This window comes from Amblyomma maculatum, chromosome 1, assembly GCF_055883805.1.
Source record: "Amblyomma maculatum isolate TAMU_Amacu chromosome 1, ASM5588380v1, whole genome shotgun sequence".
Lineage (NCBI taxonomy): Eukaryota > Metazoa > Arthropoda > Arachnida > Ixodida > Ixodidae > Amblyomma > Amblyomma maculatum.
In genome coordinates, this window is record NC_139344.1 from 27,975,530 (window position 1) to 28,000,353 (window position 24,824).

At 45.1% G+C, this 24,824-nt stretch overlaps 1 protein-coding gene across 1 annotated transcript in view; it reads left to right on the forward strand.

The window, feature by feature from the left end:
* Positions 1-24,238, forward strand: part of LOC146202002 (putative G-protein coupled receptor CG31760) — a 90,812-nt gene extending 66,574 nt beyond the window's left edge. Inside the window, exons 10-13 of the mRNA XM_084587893.1 lie at positions 1,521-1,659; positions 3,913-4,018; positions 8,961-9,104; positions 17,469-24,238. Coding sequence (XP_084444019.1) covers positions 1,521-1,659; positions 3,913-4,018; positions 8,961-9,104; positions 17,469-17,696 — 617 coding nt within the window. The 3' untranslated portion in view covers positions 17,697-24,238. The remainder of the gene's footprint in view (positions 1-1,520; positions 1,660-3,912; positions 4,019-8,960; positions 9,105-17,468) is intronic.
* The last annotated feature ends 586 nt before the right edge of the window (positions 24,239-24,824 follow it).

Here is a 24,824-nt window from a genome sequence, read left to right on the forward strand (position 1 = left end):
CGGTGGTGGTGGTACAAACTTTATTTATGAGTCGACAAGGTGAAGTAATCCCTCGTTCTCTCCGAGATATCTGCCAAGCGGAGGCAGTGACCGCCAAGGCACACGTGATGAACACAGGATCGTAACACCGTATACAGCTGCAGTACTTTAAATCTGGCGCACACCTTCTTCAGTGCTGGAATCGCGAGACTTTCCATTGTACCAGGTGTTTCAAGGAAGCCCGGCACTATTTTATAAATATAGGGTTTTTAAGCTATAAGAACGGCTTCTATCGCACAACTTCACCAGTGTTCGCAGACATAAGCGAAGAGCAGAATAATTTTAACTAGAAGCTGGTGAACAAACTTTTAATAATTAACTTTTTTAACCCTGACAGTTAGATGTCAGGCAGCATTTAGAGGTATGTAGCCGGCCATTACTGATAGCCATATCAGTTATTATAATTTAGAAAGCGCGATTGCCGTCGGCGCTATGGTTCAACAAATTTTGGTTATTCCATGCCAAAGGACGCGCACTTTCGAAAACCTCGCGCTATTATCGCTGCCCCCGGCGCCGTAAATAAATATATGGCGCAACTATCCCATCTAATCCCCTAGCTGTCCCTGCTGCGCCACTGTGCTCGTCGTTGCTTGCTGCTCCAGCCCAAGCCGAACAGGGAAAGTGACATGGCACTTGTGCCACTCACTGATGGCGCTGGAAGCAGTCCTTAAATTAATTAAGCGCGGGGTCTTTTGGCGCGAGATAGCCAAAACTTGTTCAGCCACAGCGTCGAGGGTAATCGCGTTTTCTAAATTCTAAATATTGATATGCTATGAATATTGGCCGCCTATAAATATGGTTGCGACTAGATGCGTAACTCTAAGACTTAAAAGGTTAACTACCAGAAATTAGGTCACCAGCTTACGATGAAACCTTATTCCCCTGTTTTTCTGACCTTCAGAAATTTGTGCGGACCTGTGAATATTGCTTCCAATTTTTTCTTATTATTACACCCTCAACGTTGCCTACCCTTCATTAAGGTAAGTACTATAGCTGCTTGAGTAGGGGTCGGAGCTTTGCTTATTTAAGTTAAAGCAACTGTACGCCCGGTCAGTTCTTTAACTGGCGTGCGTGACAGCCACACTTGCTATTGTTCTGAGCCTTACAGCTGGAGCTCATCTGCAAAAAGTGCAAATGTAGGCAAAGGCTCATCAAGCCCTTGTTTAATCAAACTTCCGGCAAGCATCATCCACACTAAGGCGCAGGAGCACCTGAAATGTAGCCGTCACGCACGCCAGTTTTTGCGGTTGTACCTGGGCTAGAGAGTGTTTCTATGGGACCCCTTTTCTTTTACTGTTTATATTTCCCACCAGTCCTCCAAGGCTTGCCTCCTTTCTGCTCTCTGTGTCGCATTCTAGGGGATTATTTTTTATTTATTTTATTTTTTTTTCCGCCCAGTGAATTATTATTGGTCTGAAGTCGAAGAAAGCTCGCCGTGACGTACGCTAACAGTATCTCGTGCATTTCCGGCTTATCCGCAGGGGAGTTCCTCTTCCTTTTGTGGGGCATCAGGGTCTGCTACAACGTGCGCAACGCCGAGTCCTTTTTCAACGAGGCGAAGCACATCAGCTGGGCAATCTACAACATTACCATAGTCAACCTCATCATGATGCTGATTCAGTAAGAAGTCTTGAGATTCTGATGTCGTCGCTGTCGATAAGCGCGCCCTTGCGCTGTTCGGAAGAAGCTCCACTTCTTGCTCCGCAGTTGCCGGCACATGCGGACCTTGGCGATTCACTGCCATGACGCGCGCCGACTGCGCCACGCGCACCGCCAGTGTGAGAGAGAGAAATTGACCGCTCCGTCATTCCTATCTGGCAGTAGATTCCGGACGAATTTAGCCGCAGATTCTCTGCTTTCGCTTCGGGGCGGCAACAGTCGATAAGGGCCCGCGGCGCAGGCATAAGCGGCGCACCCGCCGCCGGCTGTCTTATCTCGGTGCGAGGGCAGCGCATGGTGCTCGGAGAACGGTGATTGCCGCCTACCTTCCTGAAAGAAATGAGCCAGAGTGGCACGCACACACAAACCCGCTGCAATTTTGCGGCCCCCCGTCAGACCTTTCCGCACTTCAGAAGCACTGATCGCGGATCATTAGACGAAGCGAGCGAATGTGGCGGCGCAGTATACAGACAGCCTGGGCCTCGCGCGTTCTTTATTGTGCGGGGTACGGGGGCGGAAGTAGAGTGTGCAAGGCCCCCGTATTCCTGCTTGCACAACTTCTCGGCTTGCCATGTTAGCGATCTGAATTCCTTTGGCGGCATACACGTGACACAATCAGATAGCATGCACAAAGAGCCACAACAGTCTGTCTTGGGTAGTTCGTCGCATTGTTCACTTGTCCAGGGCCCACTTGCACGAACGCGAGGGTATAAGTCCAGTCTTAAGTCCTAGTCTAGTCTTATCCGAATCTAAAATAAGACTGGACTTCCCGGCGGCCTTTATGGCCTTATTGATATCGACTCGCAGGAATGTCTTGACTACATAAAATATGAATATGTGGTCGCTCAGTCACTGCTCAGCTTTCTCTAAAGCACTGCACACGAATCGAAGCATGTAGTCACAATTCCTTACTTTTTGTGTGCGCGGAGTAGGAGGCGTCATACGATGGGATAGAGGGCGCTACAGTTTACTGAGCCCGAGTGTTTAGCCTCAGTACTCGTCGCACTAGCCACGCATGAATATTTTCTTCTACGCTTATCTGCCGTGTACAGAGCAGTTAAGTATTTCTTGCTGGCATGTAATCTTTAAAACAAAATTTGTGCACAGTCTTCGCTGTGTCGTAAACATAGCTTATGATTCGTGCGCCGAAATCATTGCAGGAATGGATGCATAATGGGCAATATATGCTTGCAGAGTTTTCATTTAACGCCAATGATGTGCTTACAATAATGACAGTTCGCAGTAGCGACGACAGACATGAATAGGGGTCTGCAAAAGTGACGGCACGATAAGAGACTAAAAGAAAATTACTGTAGTAATATTCAAGTGTTATTTCCGCGATTTTAAAATCGCTTTAAGCATAATCTATTTTCAGCTCGTTTACAAAAGTCTCTTGTCGCAGTTTATGGTCTCATTTGCTGATCCGGGTAATTATTGGCTGCGCAGTAAACGAAGTTCAGGCCCGGAAAGGTTGCGCTCTTCATAAAACGCTAAATTGGTCAATAGAGCCTGTGTTGTTCTCCGGCGCCACCTGAGGCCAGTACTGACGCCCACTGGCCAGGGCAGTGGTGCGCCTCTGCTGACAACATCTCTGCTACTTAGAACTGGCGACATTTCATCGTAAAATACGTGTGAAGGACCTTTATTGGCTTATATAGTTTTCGCTTCCTAAAACGAGCATTTTTAGTGAGTGCTTCTCAGACCGTTTCGAATAGTGCGAGCATCAACTTACTATGGCTCCCACTTTTGTTTGCTGTTCATCAGCCGCAAAATCAGCGGAGATAGACATTGGGGTTCGTTTTGAGCATTTCTGGCAATCGCTGTTTATCGACCGGGCACATTGTTCGCAGGACTGAAACTACTGACCAGCTAGCAGTCGGATAAAGGGTCGCCGGAGTTGATTTGTATCTTATACTGTGATCAGGACATGTGACTATTACATCCTACGAGCATCCCGTACGAGAAGTACTTCATCCGTGACACGTCAGTGACAGTTCGGAGCAAATGATCTAAGTGATATATCATTCAATACGCAAACCCTCTAGAGAGACTGTCCTGACAATGCTCGCTGTTCTGGCTGCCCTTTCGGAGACAGGAACAACCTATGAATTTTCCCTTTCTCAGTTTTCCCTTTCGAAGAGCCAATGCCCCATCAGCCGCTAACAATGTCGTTTCTTTTTTTGTTTCTTTCTATCCCACCCATCTCCTTTTTAGCTTGGTGATTCTGCCGAGCGCGAGCCCCGATGTGAAGTATCTGTTCGGCTTTATCCGAACGCAGCTGAGCACCACTGTTACTGTCATCCTAATCTTTGGACCAAAAGTAAGCATTCCATTCCGCTCTTTCTACAGTTGAAAATTTCAGCGCTTCAGAAAAGCTGACAATATGCCCGACAACGACATGTGTTGCGTTGTTAGATGCAGTAGGCACATAACCACTTCATCGCTAATGATATACGAGTGACACAGTGCAAGCTTTAAAAGAAAGTCGATCTGAGCTAAATGACTAGATGGTGCATAATAGTGCATGATGACTTGTTTTAGTATATGCCACACATTTCCTTGTTTACTTCTGTGAGAGCTAATATTGGAAGTAATGGTGCGGTTGACTTCCAGACATCCGCAAGTGTGTCAATAAATAATTTTATGAGGTTACTTTAATTTTACTCCATTGTGACGTTGGTCTCTTTTGAGAGCAAATATTGTGTTAAAGACGAAAGGTCTGCATTGGTTCCTGCGTAGTCCCAGTTAGTAGCATATATTTAGCATTTATGCACTGCGCTCTAGAACTAAGTTAATTGGTAAGGGAGTACTGAAGTTTTTCTGTGTGTGGACATTTTTTTTCATATTTCAATAGCTCTTAAACCAAGTGCTGTGGTCTATACAGCTGCTGTTTGTACGATTTTAGACAACCTTAATGAGAATGGGCGAGGTCAGGTTTTCACGCATGAACTTGTCTTTGAGGGTATTTTCAGTCTGTATATCCTAATTTCACCCTGGGCGATGACCAGTTTCGTTGTCAGTATGCACCGCGAGCAAAGAAGTTGCTCTCTGCGTCGGATCATTCTAAAACAGTGAAACCCGCCGTTGATTGCTTCGAGCCCTCTCTCTGTTGAAGTTGTGTCACCATACCATGCAGGCCAGCTATGATAAGCAAGTGTAACGGTTAGGTTTCCGGAGGGTCCTCATGCTTTGTAATTACAGCTGTTGCTGAAGCCCTGCTATGGAAAATCAAACGTGGCATGTTTCAAAAGGCGCGTGAGCAAATACGGAAAGCTGTAAACCTGAAAGTAATTCTTTATGTTCACAGGATCGTCCGCAGTATCAGAAAGGTGACGAATTTTTGGCTTCACGAAAGCTTGAACAGCGCGGCGCGCACATCGCCAGGGAAGGAAAGAAGAGCTGCTGAATAAAAAGAAAAGTAAAAAAAAGCATGACAATCAACTTGTGAAGTGTTACACTAAGGTGGTATATGAGATACTATTGACCCGTGGGAAGGCCTACGTGGGCCAAACCAGGAAATGTGTGGATGACCGTGCAGCTGAAAATTCGTGGCAATAAAAGAAGTCACAGTTGTACATCTCGTGCAGCATCGTAGCGGAAGCACTGTATATCAAAGAGCAGCAGAACGACGTGAAAACTGCCTGCACTAAAAAAAGTGCGAACTGCGATTTTAGGAGAAAAGGCTTCTGGGAAGGAGCAGAAATCTACCATAGCATGAGAGGTTTTGGAAGGATTTCGCATAAGTAAGAGCAAGCGATACCTCTATAACCCTTTTCAAGACCAAGTAGTGTCTTATCTTTGAACGTGCGTAGTCTTTATGCGCGCATGCTTTGGTTGCTTATATATTTGTTCGCCTGTCAGCGAATAAGATAAGATGAAGTTAGCGCTTGCCTTGTGTCGGTTTCTTTTTTGCGTTCATCTATGCCGCCGCTATTGTTTCCTGTCTCAGTATGGTACAGGTTCTAGTTCAGTTCTGCTTTCGCGTCGTCATGCTGCTTGATAAAATGTGTCTTCTACAGACGAATCTAAAATAAACTGTTCTCTTCATTCATAAATGAGTTTCATTTATAGCAGCGTCAATTGGCAGCTTAATACATCCCTAGTTATGGGCAAAGGAAATCCACATATTGCTAAAACCGGGTTTCAAGTTAGGCGACTTGGACCATGCAGTTCGTATCAGAAAAAAGGACGATGGACTTAAAGCGAAGCTCACCACATTAGCCTTGATTCCTTGCCTTCCTTTCTGTCTACCTTCCTTCTGTCCCGCTGTCTCTTTCAAATATGGGTTCGCATTGCTTCCGGTGTGAGCGTGTTGTAAGATGTGTTGGTCTAAAACACGTCCAATTATAAATTGCACTAGTTCAGGGTCAGCGCTCGTTCCTTCTTATTGCTTTGGCTATGAAACAAAGTGCCCTTATTTAGCTGTTTACATGCGCTGTAAGACAAGACACACAAACGCGCTTTGAATTGATCGCTACTCTAGACGCGCATGCGCATGTCACCTTGTAAGAAGATACTGGTACATGGCGCCACTCAAGCGCCGCTTACAGCAGCGGGCTAAAATAATTTCGAAGATTCTAGAATTGAATTTCTGATATACTTGGTCGGCAGCTGGAACGTTTGCAATCGTATGACATATTTACCCGGCTGGGGATTCCCTTCGGTCTTATTGTGCTCGTACACAATTCACGATAACGGTTAACAGTAGAGGCTACTGCACTAAATATTTCATCATTTTCTCTACCGGTTTTCAAAGAGTTTTAGAAAGACCAAAAAGCGATGTGTTTTATGACAGTTTTGGTTTCATTGTCAGCGACCGCAGTTCGTTTGCAGCGTGTTCGCACAGAATAGCAACAAAATTATTGTGCTGTATGGAGGGTCACGCAGCAGTTCGTCCTTAACTGGGTTATAACGCTTTTTTACCGCAACGGCGAAGGAAATGGTCTGTTTTCAGGAGTGTGGCAGACAGTGACGCACATTAATGCAAGAGATTGACGGATAGACATCCTCCTTCCGTTTACCTTTCCGTATCGCTTAGGTTTTAATAAGTTTTCATTGTTCGTTAGGAAACATCATTTCTCCACAGGGTGCGCCCCACTAGCGTAGAAATTGCCTATCTTTGCTTCAGAGTGAGCACGTATCGGTGCTACTCATTGCCACGTTGTTTCCTGCATGCCAGCAGTACAGGTTACGAGTGATTCAACTTTGTCTTGCAACAATGTTTTGGTGGTGCACCACAGGTGTGGTGTATATATATATATATATATATCTATAGTTACCTCTGTCACTGTCATCGGTACATGCCACAGCACCCACATACCTTTAAATTAGTACCTGTTATTTCAGGACTTCCATAAGGTACAGTTTTATCCCCGCTGTTGTTCTTTCTTTTTATAAAAGACATATAAAATGAACCTGAAGTAAAGATGCGGCTATACATGGATGATTGCGGGCTATAAAAAGAAATAGGAGATTCCGATGGCCAAGAACAACTGCGAAATCATTTAGAAAAAGTTGCTGTCTGATGCAGTATATAGCAAATCACAATTAATCTTGAAAAAAAAAAAAGAATCCCCTATGTCGATTACAAGAGAAAGCGTAGATTAGACTCTCTGTACTCCTCAAATAACGTGAATACTCTCAGTGCAATTAAGGATACCACTTTCGACTTCAACAGGACTGCGCATATTCAAAGCATGTAAGACAAAGCTATGAACTAGGGGCTTTTCCTTAAAATGAACCTTCGTCATTCCACATCTGATACAAAACTTCTTGCTTACGTCACGTTTATCCGTCTTGTTTCAGAACGCGTTAACATAGACTGGCTCCCTGAAATTAAATATAACATTAGGACGTCATGTCAAGCACGTCACGGAAAGCCGGAAACTTTATTACCTTAAATATCCACAACTTGCGGTATCACATAAGAGGTGGGTAGAGGTACATACAATCATATGTATAAGGATATTATTGGTTAAATATGACAACTGGATGAACAGATGGTTGTAGCGATGATGCCTGGAATGCCATTCCCGTCTATGGATGAGCGAGGAAAAAATGATGCAGCAAAATTTGTAGAACGAGCTTTAGACAGGCGAGTTGCAGGGGGTAATCAATGCAGATGGATATGAATGCCAGGTGACTGATGTATGAAGGAATACGATGAGCTACAAAAACAATATCTATACACTATATGAAAGACGCACACACTGTCGATTTGACTGCGAGGAGCAAGATTTGTTTGACCGGGCTTCGTTTAACTGTGAAATGCTGGCATTGTATAAGCAACGAAGGAATCAATCTTCTGGCTCGATGTTCTAGGGACTCAAGTGAAGTCAGATTTCGTTAGGACTCCAGATAGGGGAATGTATATTCTAATTTTGTCCATGCCAGTCACAGCCACGCGCTGTATCTACAACTGATGTCCGTCGCATGCATTCAGCCACACATCTTTTACGCTCCGCAGGGCTTCACACGCTGTCCAGCTGTGCTAAATTACACTGTCTAATGCTTTTTGTCTTCACTACTTATTAAACGCATTAAAGATATCCCCCGCGTACTTTGTGTATAGCAACCATAGAGGACGAACACGTCACAGGCATGTGCTCATTCTTCGGGAATTTTTTTTATTGCCGTAACACTTTCCAATATTAATTTTTTTCCCCTCAATTTATCCGAAACTGGAATCACTTGCATTCATTAATCGCATTGAAGCCACCCATAGACACATTTATTAAGCTGGCTGAAGGCCCTGTACATTCATTTCTCTCGCCATAACAATGTTAGAAAATTCTACTGCAGTGTTTCTCTGAGTGTATGTGCTTATGCAAGTGCCATTTTCGATTTTCTTCGCGTGATTGCTTATTTATTTAATGCCAACGTACTGCATGGGTTTTTGTAATCTTTTATAACTCTATTTTTGAAGCTTCAGAACCTAGGCAGGGAATTTGTATCTGTAAGCTTTGCCTGTGCACTCTTAAGAGAATCCCAAAAAGGTATTAGCCATATTAATAAAATAAACAAATAAATAAAAACACAATGCTATTCGCGAGAACGAACGGAACCTTTTTTTTTTTTTTTTTTTTTTTTCGGCACGGTAGTTTTCAGGTTGACTTTGCTTGCACACGAGCTTCTAGGGCAGCTCTAATGACTGGACGCGTAGCTCTCCGTTGCCATGGAGACATGCTGGGAGCGAGGCCAGCTGTCTCGCGCTGCACGCGTTCCTAACCGGCAGCACTCCATTCGCCTCGCTCTCTGTGCAGTTCTATCGTGTGATCAAGGGACAAGGCGACATGTGGGACAACAGGGCTCGTGCCCGGGGCGTCACCGCTTCCTTCTCGCTCAACGGGGTCGGGCTCATGCACGAGGAGACTGTGGACCTCTACCAAGAAAATGAGGAGCTCAAGGTAGGCACAAATGGTCGCGGATACCCGGCGGCCGGCTGTGGAACGCGCTGGATGCACCATTGTGCTTTCATACACCGTGCGGCGAACTTCTGTACGCCTATAAAGAGAACAGCCACTAGCAAGTTGGCAACCTTCGTTCAGATGGCTACAACGACTCAAAGGGGGGGTATTTTTTTTTCTTTATAACTGAAATCTCTGTTTTGTGTGTAAGTATTTTTCAAGTACTTTCAAAATCAAGTTTGCTTTTGATTTGTCTAATTCGGAGGTAGTTAGGCTAGTTAGTACACGCCTTTTAGCGAAAACAGCCCTTGAAATCGAGACAGAGACCAGAAAATGACGCACTATAGCGCTTGCCACTAGTGTCAACGTTGGTGGCGTTAGCGTCACAATCGACAAACACGAGTGCTTTTGTCTGTCGTTTCTCTTGCCGATGTCCTGTTTGCGCGCGTTGTTTTCACTGAAATTCATCTCCTTCATTTGACAGCTGCGGGGTTCGAGAACTGCGCTAGTAGCAAGATGTTTATTTTCTTGGGGGCACTTCGATTTCAGCGTAAATCATGTGGCCTTACTACTGTCCTCTAAGTGGCTTGCAAGATGAAATGATGGCTGTAGAACCAAGCCTAATAAGGATCTTTCTTCTTTATGGGAAAGCTATACGTCCGACTCAAGCGACGCTGTGTTTCCAAAAATATTGAGTGCAAGGCTTTTTTTTTTTATTAGATTGAATTCTTTCTGCTGCATATTGTATTACAATCATTTGAGCTAAGGACGAAGGCTGGAGAGCATAACAATGGGATTCAGTTGTAAAGGCATTGCTTGCATTGTTCCAGTTCAGGGTAGGGTTTCTCGGTCGCTTTCAATTAAGTCTGGGCAGAAGAAAGAGAAAGGATAATGGCGTCGAATTTGTTTTACGAAATTCACTTTTCGTTCAAAAAATGCCGCGCTGTCATAAAAAGTACAAATAAGGCGAGCATCAGCTGCCATACATAATAAGCGGTTGCGACGCTTTTCTGTTTAGGCGAGACCATGGTTGCGACGTCGCTCGAACGCTGCTTTTCAGCGGGAGCAAGACTCAAAAGCTGAAGAATCTGAGACGAGCGGAGATTTTTGGTTAGGCTACGGTGTTCACCTCCGCGAGACAGAAGGACGCGTGCAGACCTTGCAGTGCATTTATTGGCTATGTTCGCTTTTGTTCTGGTGTAATGACTATGCCATTGAATGTCGTATGCTTCGTTTTATTTAGTTCGTTCGTTCTTCTTTTTTTTCTGTCATGCATCTTTGTTTCGGCTTGGTAATGCGAGGTTGCCTTTGTGCAGTACGGTGTGTTGCTGCAATAAGCCAGTTATTGGTGTTCGACGCGTCTCTCGTGCTGCTTGTTCCTTTTGTCTTCTTTTTTTTTTTTTGTACAAGTGAGGTCAGTGCAAGAAAAGGGAAGAGAAACTTCTCTTTTTTAAATGCTTTTCACAAATTGTGAAGGTTGTTTTCATATAGGCCTTACGAAATCGCAGTAGATGGTCACTTAGGTACTTCCAGTGTATCACCATAGTATCCCAGTATTTTAAAGCAAACTAAATGAAGAAAGTCCGACTAGTGAGAAGTAGAAATTCTTTTGCCCAGATATTGCGAGTGGCGACGATAGCTGATAGCACATAAAATTAAGAGAAGATGCGCGGAGTTCTCGAACGATGGGAATCGAAAACAACGAGACCTGTATAGGTATAAATAAATACGCGCAAACACATCTGAAGGTATGCACGGGCGTACGGCCCCCTGATTTAAAAAAAAAAAATGAAGAAATGACAATGGCTAGACGCAACCTTTAGGGGAGAAGCTTCTGAAAGTACTGCTACGAACGTTCACTGCCTTCAAACTGGTTTAAATCCTCTGAAATCTTACAAAAAAACAAAGCCAAGTGGTCTTTTAACAGCTCGATTTTAGACAGTGACCAAGCGCCAAGGAGACAGTGATATATGATATATATTCCTGCTGGATAGGGCAATGAGCCGGGCGAACTGAAACTTCCCCAGATAAATCGCATGGCCGCAATGTTCCTTGCAAGTGGAACTGTCAAACCGTAATAATTTATATCAGCATCGTATCAGCCAGACTATTTCCACTGCAGGGCGAAGGCCTTTCCCATATGCCTCTCAATAGCCCGGTCCGGATGCGCCAGATGCATTCACTTGACCGCCGCAGACTTCCTTATCTCATCCGCCCATTTAAGTTTATATCATAACCTGTCTCGGAACTTTCGCTGCAATCGTCGTACATTCTGCCTCCTTACTTCCACGCGATTCATTTGTCGTTGCCATCGCTGGCTTAGTCCTCGCAAATATTACCTGTGATCGCCCATTATGAAAGAAACGTGAAAGGCGTTTGTTTTAGTTTGCTCCGCTTCACGCGTGGAGGTTACCAGTGTTTACGGGTAGGAGTTTATGCTCAAGGAAATTGTTCAGGACTAATCGCAGATAAACGAGAGACGACCCTTTTGTATATTGGACGGTACTGGACGAGTGGTCACGATGACATTGTTGTCAACAAAATCCGGCGCAATTTTCACACATACCATATTTTTTTGCACCTTGAATATAGTATCACTGTACTAGCTTTACTGTCCACACAGTCAAAATGAGTAATGGGGAGCAAACAATATTTTGCGTGTTCTTGCGTCGCCACTATGCTACAGGTAAAAGATGAAGCTAACGAAGAAGCCAAAGCGTGTCCTTTCACCACGCCTGATGGCAATCCGGCGTTGCCAAACGAGTGACGCCTGCCACTCGTTTGGCAACATTTCCGCTGCCCGTTTTCGTTCACTACGTACATCGAATACCTGAGTTCTTTTCAGCACTTGTGATAAGGTATCTGTTGAACTGCAACAGTTGGACAGCACACAGCGCTTAAGATTTTCAGTTGATTGCTATTCCGCTGCCTGTTGAAACTACGCTCGCTATCTGCACGGTGACATCAATATGGACGCGCTTGGAGCATCGGGGCTTCTCCGACACATTGCAGAATATTGCGCGCCTCTCTGTTCGTATTTCTGCCTGTTTGCCTCTATTTCTGTTCGAGGGCAAACCAAAATCACTTGTACTTTGTCCGTCAAATTGAACAGCTTTGGGAGCCAAAACGATGTATTCGCTGCGCTCCAAGTCACCGAATGATTCGGTCCTCCGGCCGTAGACCTTGGGGCGCGTGAACTGCAGGTAAAGCCGCGCTTGGTCGCTGCGCCGCGTTGCAATTGATTGAGCCAGAACACATGCGCTCTACTGCCGGGTCTATAAACACTGCCGCCTGCTGCTGAGTGGTGTGCGCTTCAAATTTTGACCATTAAGTTGTTTTAACGCTGTGGTAGCCTCCTGGGCAGTAAGCGAGAACCTCGTGATGAGTGTTATTACCCTGTGGGAACAAATGAATACTGAGACCGTAATCCAGCCCAGCAGCAGAACTCACCATCAAAGAAAACTATAGTAGTGACATAATCAATCACCGTTCCTAACCTATCATCGACTTGAGTGAAATACCTTAGAGTGGCGGCACAATCATCAGGAAATTTCGTAGATAGAAATTGGTTGGGAGAGGCAGTGTTTACGCAGCAAATGCATTTTGCAGGGTCCTCAGAAATGTGTAGCAGGAGTCGAAAGGGAAGAGGACGACGAAATAGAGATAAGGAGGAGGAGGAGGAGGAGGAGGAGGAAGGAGGCGCCGCAGCGAAATTTGTTTGTCTCTTAATAACGAAAAGGTTCATGACTGAGAAGAGTCACTATATTTTGGGAGATGACCGTTTTGACCGATCCAAGGGACCTTTTTTTCTTTATTGCCGAAATGGACATTAAAGAAGAGGTTAGTGCCTGGCAGTAGCATCGGGTACTCCTCTTGGCACAATCTGAGAATAAACCACGCTTGAACACGCAACGTAATACGCTACAAAATACAACTACACATTAGGCACAGAACAGAATGCACATGCCAGCAATGCTAACGTGAAATGAAAAATAAACTATATATAGAGTGATCGAACGTTGCAGCAATACTTGATAAATAATGTAAAAATACAATAAGAGAACAATAAACGACAATTGAGGACATAAGGGGACGTTTAGATAACGGAAGCATATGAAATTTTTTTCAGACAGTCAGAGAACATGTAGCACGTATGGTCAGTCAAGTAGGGAATCTAACTTCTATTGAATCCCAAAGATGCCGTTTCCCCCCGCGAAAACAATTCAGCGCCAGGATTGCCCGTTTCTTTAGTCCACGTGTCGGACATGGACCTAAACATTTTCAAGGCTGAAATGTCTTTTATCAACAGTGGGCAGAGATTTCTTCAGAAATTATCACCTTGTGGACAATCCAATAAGAAATGAATGCCATTCTCAGTCCTGTGGTCATGCATACATCGTGGGCTGCCTGCCCCCCATGCCCAGTTCTATCTAAAAAAAACTGTCCGAATAGCAAGCGGTGGTTGAGAGTTACCAGACTTTTGTTGAGTTTAATAGTGGAATTGCAAACTGCGACAATGAATCAGCGCGATAAACGTCCGAACTTGAATACTTTGGCCACACCTTTTTGCTGACGAAAACTTTCTTTTATACTACTCCTTTTCACGAGCGGGCAGAAGTACCTGGAAGCCCTTATCAAAAGTTTCTGACATGCGGAGAACTTATGACACAACAGGTTTTGCTCACATTGAACAGCAGGAAACTTAAACTGAAGGAAAGGTTGTGGAGTTTAAGCATATGGAATAGGCAATCTTGTCTAGTGTGTAAAGAAGTGTAGGCATTCCAGAAGCTGGACTGGCAACTTCGAGTAAATCTAACGAGTCGCCAGATGTCGTTGGCCACTGCCAGCTGGCGCAATACGCCATTCCCATAGTCACCTCTCTTGCCACAGTAGACTCATCATGCAGCTATTCGAAGCTCTCTCTGGGCCCTGCTTGATGAATTGTATAAGCCCTGTTTACACGGACCCGATAGCGAAGGGTCCAGTTGAGGAGCTGAGTTGAGTGGACTCTGCCCTACCGGGTTTACATGAACCCGCCCTGACGAGCGGCGATTACGACGGCGCCTCGCGTCGAGGCGAAGAACTGGCAGGCAGCATTTGATTCCGGCGTACCCCCCCCCCCCCCCCCCCCGCGTATCTAGCATTTTTCGTACTGTTCTCCTCTCTCACTGTACCCCGATTCACCTCGACCGCGTTTACATGCTTCCTACAGCGGGATCGAGTCCAGGCAACCTACCCTCTAGAAGTGTGTGATGAGAGGCTAGTCTCCTGCTTAGTTTTGTGTCTTCAGAAAACCTACCCTCTGTGACGGAGTTGACTCGACTCGACCCCTCGACTTCTCCTAGACCGACCCGACAGCGTCTACATGAACCCTGTAACCGGTATACGACCCAATACCTTAACCGGCCTCACCTGTCGGGTCCATGCAAACTCCGCTATAGTTGAACACACACACACACACACACACACACACACACACACACACACACACACACACACACACACACACACACACACACACACACACACACACACACACACACACACACACACACACACACACACACACACACACACACACACACACACACACACACACACACACACACACACACACACACACACACACACACACACACACACACACACACACACACACACACACACACACACACACACACACACACACACACACACACACACACACACACACACACACACACACACACACACACACACACACACACACACACACACACACACACACACACACACACACACACACACACACACACACACACACACACACACACACACACACACACACACACACACACACACACACACACACACACACACACACACACACACACACACACACACACACACACACACACACACACACACACACACACACACACACACACACACACACACACACACACACACACACACACACACACACACACACACACACACACACACACACACACACACACACACACACACACACACACACACACACACACACACACACACACACACACACACACACACACACACACACACACACACACACACACACACACACACACACACACACACACACACACACACACACACACACACACACACACACACACACACACACACACACACACACACACACACACACACACACACACACACACACACACACACACACACACGTGCGCGCGCAAATTTCGGCATTGCAGAACTTCACATTCGGAGGACTTCAGACAGCCCAAACTGTGTAATAAGCTCTGTAAAGCACGGCCTGCGGGATCCGGAGCCCTGCACTACACGCTTTCTAGTTCTCTGAGTCGGTTTGGGACGTTCAATCCCATAAACCTATCCAAACCATAAGTACAAAGCCTCATGCATGCTGGTGGCTGATTTCATTCTCCTATTTCCTCAGGAGCACTTCGATATGTATTAATGTAGAAAATGTGTTTTCCACAAATCAATCTTATTGGCAAATTACCCTTCTGGTGTTTTGTTTTCGTTTTTGTTCCGTGTCAGTAGCATACAGCTGTAGAGTAACGCTTGTTATCCCCCCCACCGTTGCAGCAACACCGTGTTCGTAGCAGCTATCGATTTTGCATGCAGTGAAGGCGAACTCGCCCCCTCGAATTGTCATCGCTATTCCTACTCTCGTGCTGCAGTCATATACGGCATGGCGTCGAAGCTTTCTGGGGCGCGCCGTCCGTAAATCGATGGACTAAGAACTTTCCTTCATTAAAACTTCTTTTTGGGCGAGTTGGTGCATTTTGAGTAGAGGAAAATTTGAAACAGCGCTAACACACACAACCTCAAAAGTTAGAACTACGAAACCCAAGCGCTGACTGTCAACTGATTTTTATTGAAGAAACTCATCCCCTTATATACACGAGAGTTGGTGGAGACAGGAAAGAAGCCATCGATCGTGAAGATAACCAGATACGCACGCGCGAGCAAGCGACGTTAGAAAAATACAAAAACCAAAACGAGACAGTCAAAGGGGGAAAAATTTATGCCGCATCTGAAAAGCAGGCTTAAGCATTGAAAAGCGACAAAGGAGGCTTACTAACGCATCTGTTCTCATATTTCCTGATATAAAAAGCTTCCAGGCTGACACGTGCCGTCTTATCAGTGCTCGATCTTGCCGAGAATCTCCACAGTCCACAGAAATTATTTCTAGTAGTTAGGATTGACACTGAACAAAGCCCCAGTACGCAGTGCATGGGCATCATATATGCATTACGGAAGACACATAAGCATACAGGCTTGTCATCGAAGCGTAATAGCGTTCAACTCAAGCCATTTGTTTTGTTTTGTTTTTTTTTTTAGCAAATGAGAAAAAAATTAATTTTACAAGGTCATCTCTGAGGGATCAAGTTTTACGATTAGATTTTGGTTCAGGGATGTGCCTAATTTGCCGCTATCGCTGCATTACCGTTGCCGACTGTGGCGCCTCGTCTCTGGTAGCTCGTCTGGGCCGGAAGTGGCGCATGGAGACAATTTCTTGTTCATCGCGTCGTGCCACACTTATGTTCCGAGCATGCCGGTACTCAGAATAAATGCGATCACATGCCGTTCGGAATGCTTCCAAAAGATTCATTATGAGAGTGTTAAAAAAATTCAGTAAAGCTTATATTTTCTGCGCAAAACGGGCTTCACCGGAGATATGCGGCACAGCCGAAAAGAATGGCTCTGAGAGCTTTGAGTCTGCCCTGAAATAAAAACGATAGGTTGCTTAATTATTGCTGCGCATATGCTTACTTTAACAAACTACAGTAGTTCACTCTATCTTTTTCAAACGTTTAGGTGTTTGAAAACAAGTACACGTTTGAAAAGACCTTCCATGACTTCTATAGTCATGCAGGAAGACACAGTAGGTGGGTTGGCAGTGGATGCGGCATCATTTTCTTTAGTTTTAGAGCGAACGAAATAATTAGTTAAAATCGGTCACTGAAAGGATCTATCGATCGATACACCAATCAATCAATCAATCAATCAATCAATCAATCAATCAATCAATCAATCAATCAATCAATCAATCAATTCATATATATTGTTACCTTACAATATATATATATATATATATATATATATATTGCACGAATTGAATATCGCGATACATTGATTAAATATTTCTGAGCTTTGCTTTAAGTGGATAAAATTGAAGCGTAATGGTATGCAGCCTTTTTCTTAAACAATGTTTGTGGCCATTATAGTAGATGTCGGGCTATGCTGCCGCGGCTAGTGTATAAACCGCTTCTGGCACGGAGTTCCGCCCCTTGCATTCTTGAAATTTTCTCCTGCCAAGACCACTAACATTTTTCTCGCTCGCCCTTCCCGTAGGAGGAGATTCAAAAGCTGGCGGCTCAGATCGAATTCATGAAGATCGTTCACATGGAGATGAACAACCGCCACCTGAAGCCGAAGCACGGAGGTTTCTTCACCAGCGGCAGCCAGGGAAACTCCACTCAGAGTCCCGTGGTGAAGGCGATGTGTATCAAATTCGACAACACCGACTCGCCCGGCTCGCGCATTTCGCCCGCCGCCGAGTTGGTCAGCGAGCGAGTGTGAGCCGTCGGCGTCAACATGTTCTTCCGCTGGACTTGTGGGTTGTTTGTTTCATTGACAGTGCTGGTTGTGTTGTGTCTTGTCTACGGTGTCCAGAAGTGACTCTGTAGTGCTTATACGAACGGCGCGATGCTTTCGCAGCCCTGCGCTTGGCGACGCTGTGTCGGCCTGTGGAAGCGCGGGCTCGCACTCCAAGCGCGCTAAGAGGGCGAGGCTCTGCGCCACTGGCGCTTTTGTGAACGAGTGCCGGTTGTTTCTGTTTTTCTTTTACGTAGTAAATCGCGCGATGGGCACGAGGTGTTTGTCGTGCGCTGCAATCACGAACGTTTACCTGAATCTAAAGAGATGCGTTTTTGTTGTTGCTTTTTTCCTGAGTGGGTGCATCGTGGCAAGCACAGGCTCATACCCGAGAGAGCCGTTAACTGCCCGTCCGATGGCGGCGCTAACCAGCTCCCCGAACGCGTGCCAAATATACACGGTCCTGCGCTGAGGCATACGTGCGAGTGATGCCTGCGTCGTCGACGCGGAGCAAAGGAAAAAAAAACGCCGTCATCTCGGTAGCGCAGAGGCCGAACAGCGGACAGCTCCGCAATATACAGTACGCTTTGTCGCTTATGCCTACACGCACTACCGCATGCTGCCACAAAGGTGCGTTTAGCTCATCGAAGCGAGAAGAGGTAATAAATTATCTTAGGGGCGATACAACAGAAAGCATGAAAGTGAGCAACGACACATTCTTGATTTCATTTTATACTGCTTCCTACGGCTTGGTTGGAACTCGAAATTAGCGAGCGTGGTTTAGTACTCCAGGTATCACAACAACCAAATACCCTTACTCTTGCACCTTTTGGCAGAAATTTTCCTTTTAAATTTTCAACAAAACACTTGCGAGACTTGGAGGAAAACTGTTGCAGCATTTCGGCCGAAAATTTCGTACTACAGACCTCAATAAGCTTAACGTGCTTGTTAACGTGCTTGTTGGTTTTTCTTTCTACGACGTTCAGAAAAGTTTCCACTAATCAGGTGGCGGTAGACTAGCACAATGTCCGCGTTGTATGGATAGCAGCATCGTGAGAGATAGAGAGTCATTTGAAACGACGTCGCCCTAAGCATTTTATGCTTAATAACTTCGAGCATTTTTCTTTATTTTTTTTTTTGTTCTTTGCGTTTCTATTCACGTTACTGTTCCCGTAATGTGAGAGCCGGCGGATCCGTGCGGGCATAACTGCCTTCAATAACCCTACGTATTTTTGTACGCTTAGTGTAAGCCGTGACGGCCACATAGCGCAGGTTTTATGCAAAGTAAGACCCTTTACGACACCACCTCCCACCACGTCGCCAATCTTAGCTATATAGGGTTCGACGCCTAGCCAGCTGATCGTTTTTGAGTGTGGCCCTGAGGTTAATATTCCCGCGCCTGAAGCTAACAACGGAGGGCTGAGATTTTTTTCCGCGCACACGATAGAAGGGCGAAAAAAAAAAAAAAAAACCGCGTGGTAAAGGAAAAACTCTGCCGCGAAAAGACCTTGTTCGATGATACCACAGTATGTGCAGTCACTCTCTTTGTCTCACGCAACGTACCTATACATCCACAAGCATAATCACAGGATGTGGATTTTGTTTCACAGTTTCACTGTGAAGTCTGCACTTGAAAAGTAACTGTCTGGGGTGTTTCTCACTACGTGTGTCACTGTATACTGTTCCTAAAAGAACCCAAGTGTGAATGAGGCGAGTGACGTTGTCGATGCCTTCACTCGGAGCCCTTCCCATAAATACGTGTTTGTTTTTCGTTTTGTCGGGTGAAACGTGGTACTTTGTGCACTTGTGTCGTGCTGTGCTTTGTCAAAGCTTGTGCAAAGACGGAAGCCAATGTGATGGAGAAGTTGGACATGTTTCTAACACGGTCAGGAGAAAGCGTCCAATGAAACTGATGTACCTAAGCTGTAGTCGTTGTGGGCCACTTATGTCATACCGAATGCCCTGTGTTTTCTTCTGGTATTAGTTAGTTTGCTGCAGTTGTGATGACCGCGATGTTCTGGTGATAAAACGATTAGTGCGAGTTTCTTCGCTCAAAATGCTGTGAAACTCGATACCATCTTTAGAAGAAATTCACTAGTTGCGCTGTCCAGATAAAGAATGGAGCCAATGAAGCTGCGTCTTCTTAACGGATTAGCAGCAGAGGTGCGTGTATTGTGGCGCCTACGATTATACAGAAACGTTGTAAAAAAAAAAAAAAGGGGGGATTTACACTCAAGCTTTCGTGATACAGATTTTGCATACATAAAATGCGCGTTTCTGTCTTTTTCGCGTAGACGAAAAACAGGGACGTCGCCGCTGGAAAACGTATTGCGTTGCTTTGCATATTTGGCAAAACTGTAACACTTGCCTAACCAAGGAGGATCGGCCAAATGATCAGTGAGAGGAATACTATCGGCACGTTACCAAAACCAAAGTTGGGTAATATCATTGCTGCGAAAACAATACTATTCTAGACCAAATGTATATATTTTGCTCATTAATGTAAAAAAAATTGCGAAATTACGGTTTAAATTTCAAATTGTTTTTATACACTTTAATGACTTCCTATTATGGTTGTCAAGCGCTTGTCCTATGCCGCCGGTGGGAGTAGTTCGCCGCATGCACTGTTGAATTGTTTGCACTACTTTCATCTATCAGAAGAATGAAACAAGCACTTTGTTAAACCTGCGTTCACTCGCGTCTGATAGCTCCCTCTGTAAAGATCGCAGCGAAAAATACCCAGTCTTTCTAACAGAGGACGAAAATATGTTACAAGATAATTACATATTGGTTGTTAAGTGTGAGGAAATACTATCAGTATAAAGTAATCGTATTTCGACAGTGCATGGATGAATTTGCTCTCTTCAAGCAGACGTGTAGCCCTGCGAATAAGAGAGATGGAGAGACGTGTACTATCTGCTCGTGATCTTTCTAGCAATGGTCGCGGGGTCTGTCCCTGTGCACTCGAGTCTTTCTGGATGTGTTACATTTTCTTGGGTGTCCCTGGAGCCCGAACCGTAGTAGTAGGAAAACTATTTTGAACGCATGCTCCTAAAAGGAGCACAAAACAAGAAGTGAATTAATGTGACGTCAAGGATGTGACGTCATGCAACGGGAAGTATAGCCGAAAAAGTGCATAGGAAGAAATTGGCGCGAAATTTGAAAGTACCAAAGACTAAAATGGATAAACGAGACGTGAAATAATGTGACGTAGAGGATGTGACGTGAAGGAACCGGAAGTAGAGCAGAAAAAGGGCATAGGAATAGATTGGCGTGCAATTTGAAAGCACCAAAGACTAAAATGGGTAAACAAGAAGTGAATAAAGCAACTAGAAGCAACTAGAATTCAACTAGAAGCAGCAAACAGCAGCATCCGTGTTTTCGCATTACTCCAACGCAGATTCTGCGGTGATCTTGAATTTTTCGTGACCCCTGAGCTTTCGTGCGAGTTGAGTTCTACAGGCGCCTTCGGATTATATACCAACAGTGAAAATTGTTTTCTGACACTTTAAACGTACTTTTTACCCGTGTCAAGTATCATTTTATAATTTCTTTCTTTTTTTACATATCAGAATCTTATTAGAAGCCCTTTTGGCACCTGCACATCTGTATCGTCATGTCCGCCTTCAGGAAGGTCGAGCACTTTGTCTGTGGCCTTCGGCATGTAACAACCCCTGGGTGACACGTGCTGGGGGTGAGTGCGGTCCGTTACGAAGTTTATGATGAACCTGTGTTCGTGAAAGTAGTGATGAATGTGCTCATTAGAGCATTTCATGCTCTGTTCGTAAAAAAAGTAGCTTCGAATGTGTTCAAGAGAAACGGTGTTTGTATACCTTAGCCCGGTGTTAATTCTTTCACTCTAGTCGCCATGAAGTAGAACGGCGGAAGACGCAGGCGCCTCGCGGAGCGCAAATTTCCCCGAAGCGCTAGTTTTACGTCCCATGCTGGAGCTCCCCGTCTACATACGAGTACCTTTAAAACTCTGCATTTCTGTGAGTGTGTTATTAGTCACTGTAAATACCAGTCTGTGACGCGTAGTTCGATATCGACGGTTCCAATAACATTGCCATTGAATGATTTTTTTTATTCATGAGGCGTTGAGTTATCTTCGAAGGCTCTGCCTACTTTTCTTGTTTTGTATCTGTTATAGAGATGACGTGCACAAAATTGAGCCGTTTTTAGGGAATTTCTCCTCAGTAATAATCAGCTCATCACTTCGTTTACGGAAAGAAGTAGGAGAAGAAGAAATGGAACGTGTTGTTATTTCGTCAGTACTTTACGGAGGCGTTTCAAACAGCGAATCTGCACTGTTGGACGAGACAAAATAGCAAACAGGGGCCGGATTCACGTCTTGCACCATCGGTACCAGAAAAAAAAATAAAGCCACGAGAAATTGTCTGTTGCCGTGTAAAAAGCCACGAGAGAGTCACAAATACCTGTCAAAGGGCATTCCAGCCAGAAATGATTAGGGCGATAGAGTCGCGCGATTGACGTATCATACTTCCTTGTATTTGTTGGAAAGCTAACCGCCGACGAAAATGAAATAATTGGCTTATAACGAGTTTGGTGCCGCAAGGTTGCGCGCGTCACTGCAGGAGCGTGAATCCGTCCCCTACTCACTATTTTTCGGCGCCCAGTGCTCCTGTGGTGGAAATAAATTATTTTTGAAGCTCTCTCCTACCAGTTGCCTTAGCGGCGTCAGCTTCTGGGAAACCCAGTGATAAAAAGCGATGCATAGTATATCTGGCGCCGATTCCGCGCAGTGTGAAGGCCTGTAAAATCGCATTTAATCCAAGCCGTGAATAGACGACTACGACGTCACACGTCGACGGCGTTTATTTTGTCAAGCTGCGGTGGAATTTTAGGCGTCAGAGCCAGTATCAAGCTTAGCCTCTCTGCCGGCTGCCTTAGGAATCGAAGTTTTAACAAAGTCATTTACAGGAATTTCGGACGCCGTCTGACGAGCGTCGGGTGGCATGAATGCAAATATCACTACCAGCGTGAACTATATTCTCGGCGATGGGGGATGTCGGCCCATTCGACGACGTCTATGTAGTCCGCGTATCTAGACTGACATGAATTTCAAGTAGTAGCTAATCGGCAACATATCCATGCTGCTTCTATTCCACGATGTAAATGCGGAAATTTCTGGCAAACAACATCCTGTTCTCTGAAGGAATTGGAACTTGGCCTAGCTCCTCCCGGAAAATTCGCTGATGACGGAAAGCGGGAAGAGAAGTCGGCTGCGCGCTCAAAAAACGACGAGAGACCGGTGTGTGAGCTGAAATCAAAATGTCAGCGTAGCGCTTTCTGTGACTCGCATGAACGCGATGAAAGTTATGAAAAGTCATGAAAGCACGCTGCATATTGCCTGATGTCGAGTGAACGCCGGACGAGCAGCTACTCGATACCGATCGGAAAACATTTAGTCCAAAAAAGTCTGCGTAGTGATGAATACGATGCCGGTTCATGAAGGTTGTCAGCGGTGACCTGTTCATAGACTTAGGCGGGCAGCAACGATGTACGAGCGAGACTGTCGCCATCGAGAAGCTTACACGCCTATGACGAACTAGAGCTTTCTGTTAAATATTACAACGGGTTCGTCGTCATGTGCCCGTACATAAGGTTTTTCATGTCGCTTGAGGAAATGATTAAAAAAAAAAAAACAGCGGTACACTGTCTCTGGATGAAAGCAACGACTTATCTTTCTCCCTTCGTGTACAGCTGCTCAGAACACTTATAAACTTAAGTTAGACGATACTCTAAAGGTTTAAAATTAAGTAGTATAAATTTTCAAAATCTTTACTATTTATTTCAAAGTAAAATGCAAAACGTGAAGTTGTACAGGGGGTAAGGGAACCACGTATCAAGATTTTTGTAGCACTGTGCCTCCTACGTGGTCCTTTTCTCTAGTGTTTAATGAAAGCACCGCGGAGGTGGGCGCTCGGCTGCTGTGCCCAAGGACGCGGGATCAAATTACGGTTCGCGACGGCCGCTTTTTGACGGAGGCGAGAAAGCACGCTAAAGAACCCCTGGTGGTGGAAATTTCCGGAGCCCTCCACTACGGCGTCTCTCATAGGCTGAGTCGGTTTGGGACGTTAAACCGTATAAACCAATACCACTTTGTAGCAACGCTGCCAAATGCACTTTGAATGAAGGAAGCGTTGACAGCGGTCAGCGCCCCTGTCAATCGTGTTTGACGTGTCACAGCACAATTTTCGCGAACGCGGACAGCGCCCAATGGTCTACCATAAGTGGCTATATGGACAGGCTTCCCACAGCCGATTCAAAGTTTTTGTTGAGCTCTCACACCAACATAACAAAAAAAAAAGTGAAAGCACTGAAACCGCGTAGACCAAATAAGCTTTCTTTATTTGGTGCAGCATGCCGAATAGTGCGACGGCCGCTGGTTTGGGCACGGTCAGGGCGCCCGTATGGTTCGCCCTAAAGACGGTTGGGACCGCTGAATTATGGTAACGCATGAACGCAGTCAAGTGGTTCCTTTTCGTTTGTCGCGGGCTTTCTTCAAATGCCGACAGAAAAAAAAAAAATATGAAGGACCACGCAGAAGGTGTCTTAATACAAAAAAAAAAAAAAAAGTTGGCCGGCTGTTCCTGAACCCTCTCTACACAACCGAACAAAATTTTCTTGTTGCAATTGCTGTTCCGAAATGTATCGCAATTATTAATAATATTGTATCGACCCCCCCCCCCCCCCCCCCCCTATATAATACCCCCTCTGGAGGATCTTTAGGTGTAACACGAATAAACAAATAAGCGCACTTGACACTAAAGCGAATATTAAAAATTTTGCAATAAAGAATTTTAGACAGATAAGTGATTAAGCAGAATAGGAAAAAAATACTCTAAGGACCTGCAAATGAAAAATATTCGTTGGTTTCAACCAGCAACGGTCTCCCGCCTTTTCAGATCCTCGCTAAAGATGCGTGAAACGCCTTATATCTGCATTTATTCCGCGGCCATATTTCCGATGTGAGACAGCTATGTATTTAGCGCAACATTAAGGTGAGTCAACTGGAAGTCATTTAATAAACTTTTTGAAAATACTGCGCGCATTCGAGCCTCGGCGAACACGGAAATAATCGGTGGGTTC